Genomic DNA, 8,641 nt, shown 5'->3' on the forward strand with positions numbered 1-8,641 from the left:
TACCCTTTATGTGCATGTAATGGCGTTTACTTACGCAACCAGAAAGACAATAAAAAAAGCCTGCTATATTGACTTTTCCGTTTAAGTGTGCTGAAAGTCGATAGGATTCAAAGGTAAATGTAAAATGGACGTTAAGGCGAGGAGCTCCAGAGTTTCACCATCTAGCCATATAATGAAAAGTAAGAGTAACTGAACAAGAACAGAAGCAGTCGATCCAAGGTTAGGTGGGGGATGGGAGATGAAATCATATGCATTTCTATGTCCCATGAATAATTCCATAAACCTTTAAAATTGAATCAAAATGTTTTAGCATTTTAACAAAGGATCCTCGCCACGTTACCTTAAGGAAATCAACACGTCGTTTAACAGACTATACGTAAATTCTAAATCTATATTTGTGTTGCATTTTCCACGCCCTATCAACATCAATATGCTTTATATTTAGAGATCCAATAACTACCAAAAAATGCAGACAGCTTCTATAACGGCAGTTACGTCAATATCGCTCGTTTAACTATGGGAATGATCCTTCTTGCGAATTTTCAAAAACAGTTTACTTGTATGAGACTACGTGGCTTTCTAAATCGAGCTGTTGCACCTTTTAGTTGGGTTGCTAACGCGCCAGCACTTTCATCAAATTGTAAGATGTTGTAGAGTAAGATTCATTTGTGCTGAAAAGTGAAAGATCTTCTTTTCTCCTCATCAGAAATGTTCAGTCTTGCATTAGCAATTGGGGAATGGAAGTTTCTTTTCGCTCGTGTAACCATTTTTATGGTTTGGCTCATTGCCATCGAATAAGCGGAGAGCTGAAAAAGCAATCGCTTTCGTACATAATTTCTCTTTCTCGCAACTCTGTACTTTACTTAACGCCAAATCCCGCCTTCGCTCCGCGCTGATTGGTGCAGTGACGTCACACAACACCATTTCAGAACGTTCCCTAGCTGCGGCGAAACTTCTGATTGGCTGCGAGCGGTGCCCTTGCACAGCCCTCACTCACTCTCTGTCATTCTAATTATTTTTTTGTTCCTTAACTGCAACCTACCTCTTCGTTAAACCGCAACTAATGAATCAAACTTGAAAGACAGGCTGGAAATACCAAAGCGTTCGGAATATAGTCACAATAAATCATGTCTGCAAACTAAATGTTGAAACACTGCAACTCTTTATTTTTCCTATGAAAAAAATGGGTGCGTAACAATGTAATTAAAAGGCAGGCGCTTGCGCACACCAGCGATTCAATCAGTCGAAAGAACAGTCACCCGCCTTCAGAAGACGCTGGCGGATTCTGATTGAACAGGCGAGCTGTCTATCAAGGGTAGGACGAGATTAAAATACAGAAGTGTTAATTAAGTTGTCTATATGCAAATTTTCCAGTTCTGCTCTATAAATTTAAATGAGTAAAATAGATTACGTAATAAATCCGGGGAAAACTCATTTCGTTTCTTACAGTTTACTCCCTAAAATATGGACTATTCACTCCCACCTCGCTAGTCTGTTGAAAATTCACCATTGTACAACAACATTCTGTAGGTCAATTCACAAGAATGAAAAGTGCAACAGATAAACACCTCCTATCTGAGCTAGTTACGCTGCCTGTTTACTTTATCTACTGGTTAAAACTTTGAAAAATATTAATTAAAGCAAAATTACACCACAAAGGATTTATTGGATTAAGCCTCTAAAATACACTTTTGGCACAAATTACAACCCACCGTGAATAAAGCAAGGGGTATTTACCTTTTAATTAATTGTAATGACAATTCCAATTAAAAATAAAACTTTTGCAACCGTCTAAGACAAAGTGCACGTATAGACTTATAAGCGCAGAGAAGGTCGAGCCAGAAGCAATATCTAAAGTTAGTTCTAATTTTGTGCAGCTGGTGTAGGGTGCTGGCACTGCGCATGCGCGGCGCTGTTCCCTGGCAGGGTTCCATTGTTCCATCCGGGTACTCGATATTAGCATTGGCAGCCGAGGCACAACTTTTCCTCGAGGCAAAGTGAAATCCAGGCGCGCGCTCGCACCCGCGGAATATAGTCCCCGGATTTCGCTGTCCAGCCGCCAACGGAAAATTAACGGCGGCGGCGGCGGAGGAGGCTCGCTCGTCGGAGGCTGGGCAGCCCGGCGCACGGCGCGACGGGCGCGCTCGCTGCTGAGCTGTTGGCCACTTTCCCCCTTCTCCGGGAGAGTTTTGTAAAAAATGGCGTAAAGTGAGTGATGAGTCCTGTGTCCGTACTAGCAAGAGAGGCGAGAACTTGCTTTGCAGACTGTGTATACTTGTTCTTTCGATTGTTTACTGCTCGATTATTTATTTTTATATGTACAAAAATCTGTTTGAGTTTTTTTAAATATTGCAGACGCGCTCCTTCCCTTTCACGCCGACACACACGCACACGAACAACTAACTTCATTTCGTTTGGATTCAAAGTGTCTGAAAAAGTGCTTTTGAAGTACAGCCATGGAGATGCAAAGCCTTCAAGAGGCACTGAAAGTAGAAATCCAGTGTCACCAGGTAACAAAAAATCTTTTTACCCTTTATGGTGTTATGGGGGGGGGGGGAGGGAGGGAGAGCGAATCAAACCCGTTGAAAGCTGTGCATTTCTTAACGGTGCTTTGGATCTGAGGGTCAAGCTGTGGCAATAACTGCCTTCCGATATTGTTTACGTCCAAGATCTTTAACTTTGGGGCGAGTTTTTGGTGGTAGTCGAGTTCAGAGCAACAAGGATTTGGAGTAATATTGCGGTTGGGTTTGTGAGATTAGTACGAGACTTGAATATTTATGAGATGCTCGAACTGACTCAGTGTTTGCGTGCCTCTTTGTTCCTCCCAATCATGACAACTTGTATTGCTCTTTGACCTTTTTATATTTGGTTAAAAAGACATTATAAGCATTCTATTTCTTTTTATCAGAAACTAGTTGCACAGATGAAGCAAGATCCACAGGTAAAATATTAAAATCTTCAATAATTCTTGTACGATGTGTTCGGGAAGATGATCAGAAACTTTATCAGTGTAGATCTCATTTGGTAGTCGGGATAACTACTGTGTTTTACATTGTTCAGTAACTAAGACTTTATCGTACTTAAATGAGCAATGTAATTATTTTAGCACATATTTACCAATAATATATGCCAGTATTTAAAATGAATTACGTTTTTCCAGAACGGAGAACTTAAGAAACAACTGCACGAACGACAATCCCGAATAACATCTCTTAGTGAGAAGCAAGTAAGAAATTGGTTCAATTCTTGTCCGCTTACTAATGTGTATGGTGATGATTTAACATTTGCAATGACTTTCACTTAAAGTAATTGTGGGGGAAGGGAGGATAGATGGGGCGGGGGTGTTAACAATGAATATGTAATCTTTTAAAGGTAAAACGATTGAATGCCGAGAGCGTATGTATAAAGAACAACTACTAAAGTTAAAATGTTTTGTATACTGAGATGAGTTTGCTTCCAAATGAAGTTAAGTTGTGGCGTGCATTTAAGTTGGCAAATTCTGAGGCGTCCATTTTGGATAGGTCGACATATTTTCCAAGTCTAGAAAGAGAAGGGAAATCTGGCAACTATATTGAAAATTATTTAAAGCGCTGATTTTTACGTCAAGTTGCCTATTCAGTTTTTGGTTGGAATGCTAAAATAATTTTATATTCCAATTGATATGCTGCTACGTGTTATCTCCTTGTTCTGATTGGCGTGTAAACAGTGAATTTGGGGCTAGCTTCACTTTCATTTTTCTAATCTGTGAATTTAATGAGGGAGGTATTGGTCGGGCTTATGATTTTGACAGGGATTTAAAAATACCGTAGTGCATGAATATTGGATTCGTGAAGGCCGACTTTGTATACTTGGACTATACTTGGCTTCTAGCGGAGAACCTTGATAATTACAATAGAGAAAAAATTTCAGCACCACGAACAGATGCCATTGAATGCACAGCTTGCTGTGGTTTTGTCAGCGCTGAACTTCTCTGCTGTCTTCTGTATTTATGCAAGAAGATTTTAAATTCTGTTATTGCTTTAAAAACAAACTTTTAATTGTCATGAAGTATTTTAGAATCTTTAAAATGTAGACTCTTACTGAGTTTTTGTAAACTCCATTGATTTTGTTTCTTTTGGAATGCAGTATGCAGCATCAAGTTAACACTGCATCTTTAATTTTACTAAAGATCAAGGCATACTGTATACGGAACATTGGTAGTCCTGTTTGTCAGATTATTAATTGTTGATCTCAGTTACCAATCTCTTGTGCGTGGGGGGGGGAGGGGGTCGGTCAGTGGGGAGAGATGAAGCTGGTATGTATCGCCCTATTATTTATTTATTTATTTATTTTGCCGGTACATTCAATTTCTTAGTGGAAGCTTCCATTTTGTAAGTAAGGGGTGTTGTGTGTTTTCCTAACATGGAGAAAACTATGCAAAGAAGAAATCGCAATCTGTAATAGGAGGGGGAAGGGGGACTCATTCATGCTGAACATTACGGTTTTGATCGCTTTTGTATTTTGTTGAATTAAGGGTTAGGGAAGAGGGAGCGTTTAGACTTTTAGTTATAATCACCTTGTTTGTCAAATCAGTCGTTTGAATTTGCCAAAAATGATGCCCTCTTCCCTCCCCCCCCCCAATGGTGGAGGAAGGTATTTTTGTTTTTGATCACTCAGCATTTTTCACTCTGTAGTTAAAATAAGGTATGGAAAGCTCTGTTGTTTTTCCTTTATTGATCCCATCAACTTTTTTTGTCTTGGTAGAAATTGTTGAATGATGTGATCAAATACTTATAGAGTTAATTGGAGTTAACTATTTGAATTTAAAAAGTCTCAGTAAAAATTATAGCTAATTGTTAACGCATTTTTGGCACTTAAATTGCTTTTGATGAAAGTGCTAATAATCTTCCAGTACTTTGAGGGTGTTCTTCATAATGATCCCGATATATGGAAGGTTGAAAACAAGTTCCAGTAAAACTTCTGATTATGATTCATTGAACTTATGGTGTTACACTGTATATTCAATGTTATTTTGATACTACTACTAAGATTCATTACATACACATTTTCATGCACCTGTGCCAGAGATTTTTGCTTAATTTTATATTATATATATTTTCTAGAAACTAATTTAACATTTCTTATTACTTGAATTTCAAGTTTGATTTTGTTTAATTGGATATTTACAAAAAATTGGTTATATTGTTATGAAAAAGCATATTACAGCTTTTTCATTTTCCTTTTTGTTTGAGGGCATATAAGCTATTTTGATTTGAATATGAATGAGCAATTTAATTTAAATTGTGACAGCTTATTGTAATCTTGGAAAATAATGCAAAAGTTTTGACTTGTATGAAGGTATAGGCTAATGAGAAAGAAAATAGATTTTGATTTTCAGGTACACAAGATAAATAACTGATCAGTTTTTACATATGAATACAACTCTGAGAGAAATTCTCTCATTTGCCCTCTTGCCCAGCAGTCCAGTATTATAACACAATACAAATGTAAAGGTAAATAGTCTGTTGTATTGAATAGAATTAACTTTTGAATATGCAAAGATCTAATGTCAAGATTATGTTAACAGTGAGTACTACAGTAGGTGGAATGTTTATTAGGTTAAAAAGGAGCTTTAAAATATTTGATACATCTACATAGAAGTCCCAACTGGAGAGAGTGTGATACTAGATCTTCTGGGGAGTGAGACAGAGCAGGTGATTGAGGTTTTTGTAGGAGAACACCTTGCAACTAGTGATCATACTGCTATTAGTTTCAAGGTAATTATGGAAAAGGATCGATCTGGTCCTCGGGTTGAGATTCTTAGTTGGAGAAAGATCAATGTTGATGGTATCAGAAAGGATCTGGCAAGTGTGGATTAGGATAGTTTGCTTTTTGGCAACGGTGTGTTGATAAGTATGAGGCCTTCAAAAGTGAAATTTTGAGAGAAAAGAATTTGTATCTGCCTGTCAGAATAAAAGGTAAGGATAACATGTTTGGGGAACCTTGGTTTTCGAGAGGTACTGAGGCCCTGGTTAAGAAGGAGGTGCATAGCAGCTATAGGCACCAAGGTACAAATGAGGTACTTGAGTATAAGAAACGCAGGACAACACTTAAGGAAATCAGGACTACTGAAAGAAGGCATGAGGTTGCTCTAGCAGACAAGGTGATGGGGAATACTAAGGGCTTCAATATTAAGAGCAAAAGGATAGCAAGGGGCAAAATTGGTCCTCTGAAGATCAGTGGTAATCTATGCATGGAGCTGAAAGAGATGGGAACACTTTAAATGGATTTTCTGTGTTTGCTCAAGAGATGGACATAGACAAAAAAGTGAGGCAATGCAGCAATTAGTTCATAGACACCATACAGATTATAGAGGAGGAGATGTTTGCTGTCTTGAGGCAAATTAGGATGGCCAACTCCCCAGGGCCTGGCAAGGTGTTCTGTCGGACCCCGTGGGAGGCTAGTGCAGAAATTGCAGGGACCCGAACAAATATTTAAGACCTCCTTAGCCATGGATGAGGTGCTGGGGGATTGGAGGATAGCTAATGTTGTTTCGTTGTTTAAGAAGGGCTCTAAAAATATACCAGGTATTTATAGGCTGGTGGGAAAGTTATTGGAAGGTATTCTAAGGGATTGGATATGTAAGTATTTAGTTAGACAGGGACTGATTAGGGATTGTCAATGTGTTCTTTGTGTGGCAAGTCATATCTACCCAATCTTCTAGAGTGTTTGGAAGAACTTGTCAGGCAAGTTGATGAAGGTAAGGCAGTGGGTGTTGTCTACCTAGCAAGGCCTTTGACAACTACTCATATGGGAGTTTGGTCAAGAAAGTTCAATCACTTGACATTCAAAATGAGGGAGTAATTTGTATTAGACATTGGGTTTACGGGAGAAACCAGAGAGTGGTAGTAGATGGTTGCCTCTGACTGGAGTCCTGTGACTGGTGATGTACCACAGGGATTGGTGCTGGGTCTGTTGTTGTTTATCTATATCAACAGTCTGGCTGATAAACTGGATCAGGAAATTTGTGGATGATATCAAGATTGGGGGCTGCAGTGGACAGCGAGGAAGGCTATCAAAGCTTGCAGCGGGGTGGGGACCAGCTGGAAAAATGAGCTGAGAATGGTGGCTGAAATTTAATGCAGACAAGTGTGAGGAGTTGCTTTTTGGGAGGACCAAACAGGGTAGTCTTGCACAGTGAGCAGTAGAATGCTGAGGAGTGTGGTAGAACAGAGGAATCTGGGAATATAGATCCTTGAAAGTGGCATCACAGTTAGATGGGGTCGTAAAGAAAACTTTTGACACATTGGCCAAAATGTCATTGTATTGATTACAGGACTTAGGATGTTATGCTGAAATTGTATAAAATTTGTGAGGCCTAATTTGAAGTGTTGTGTACAATTTTGGTTGCCTACCTACAGGAAAGATGTAAATAAGATTGAAAAAATTATTATTGTTCCTTTCCATGTTTTGTGGTGCATCAGGTGGCAACCTTGCTGTTTCTTTAGCATTTTGTCTGTTTTTAGCTAGCTTGTCACTCAACCCAGTATATATGGAAAGTGTGCTCGGAGATGGCTGGATTCAGTGGAACCTGGGACCACTCACCTGAGTCCAATGCGGATGCCACTACACCTCAGCCAACTTAGGATTGAAAGAGTGCAGACAAAATTTACAAGGATATTGCCAGGACTTTAGGACCTGAGTTAGAGGGAAAGGTTGAATAAGTTTGGACTTCACTCCCTAGAAAGTAGGAAATTGAGGGGGAGATTTGATAGAGGTATACAAAATTATGAGGGGTATAGATAGAGTAAATGCAAGTAGGCTTTTTCTACTCAATTTGGGTGTGACCAGAACTAGAAGTCATGGGTGAATAATGATAGGTGAAATGTTTAAGGGGAACATGATGGGGAACTTCTTCATTTGGAGAGTGGTGAGAGTGTGGAATGAGTTGCCAGGACAAGTTGTGGATGTGAGTTCAAATTCAATATTAAGAGAAATTGGCATGGATGGAAGGGACATGGAGGGCTCTGGTCTGGGTGCAGGTTGTTGGGATGAGGCAAAGATAAGTCAGCAGGGACTAGATGGGCTGAAAGGCCTGTTTCTGTGCTGTAGTGTTCTGTGACACTGCTGCATGTACAAATGACCTAAGCCAGAAAGTAAATAATTTGCAAATTAAACAAATTTAAAATTGAGGGGCTATAAAATGAGGTTTGAAGCAATAACAGTGTAGTTAGCTAAGTTATCATTGTTATAATTCACTACTTCTGCTGAAATTTAAACAGTGGTCTCTTTGGTACTAATACCTAAACATAATATAATGGTGGTGTTGAAGTCTTTTTTGCAAAACTGTCTCCCTTTCTCATACACTGCTCTTGCCAGAAAATAGTGATAATGCAGTAATTGATGGTTTAAGGTACTTTGCTACGTGATTTCAGTGACCCAGGTGTTGATCAGAAAACCCTGGGCCTGTATGTAATGATGTAATATAGTATGCAACTTGGTGTCACTAGAATTTTTTTGCATCACTTTCGGGAGGTGGGGGTTTTGTGTGTGTGTGTGTGTGTATATGTATGTGTGTGTGTGTATATATATATATATATATATATGTATATATAAAAAATATAATCTCTCTTTTCTCTGTCCTCTCTCTTTTCTCTCCCTC

The 8,641-nt window shown here is 38.9% G+C and overlaps 1 protein-coding gene across 1 annotated transcript in view; it reads left to right on the top strand.

Moving 5' to 3' along the window:
• The first annotated feature begins 1,980 nt into the window (after positions 1–1,980).
• phf21b (PHD finger protein 21B) overlaps positions 1,981–8,641 on the top strand; it is a 167,607-nt gene continuing 160,946 nt past the window's right edge. Inside the window, 4 exon segments of the mRNA XM_072267830.1 lie at positions 1,981–2,208; positions 2,356–2,510; positions 2,909–2,941; positions 3,161–3,226. Of these exon segments, the coding sequence (XP_072123931.1) occupies positions 2,457–2,510; positions 2,909–2,941; positions 3,161–3,226 (153 nt within the window). The 5' untranslated portion in view covers positions 1,981–2,208; positions 2,356–2,456.

The sequence above is a fragment of the Mobula birostris genome, chromosome 9 (assembly GCF_030028105.1).
Source record: "Mobula birostris isolate sMobBir1 chromosome 9, sMobBir1.hap1, whole genome shotgun sequence".
Classification (NCBI taxonomy): domain Eukaryota; kingdom Metazoa; phylum Chordata; class Chondrichthyes; order Myliobatiformes; family Myliobatidae; genus Mobula; species Mobula birostris.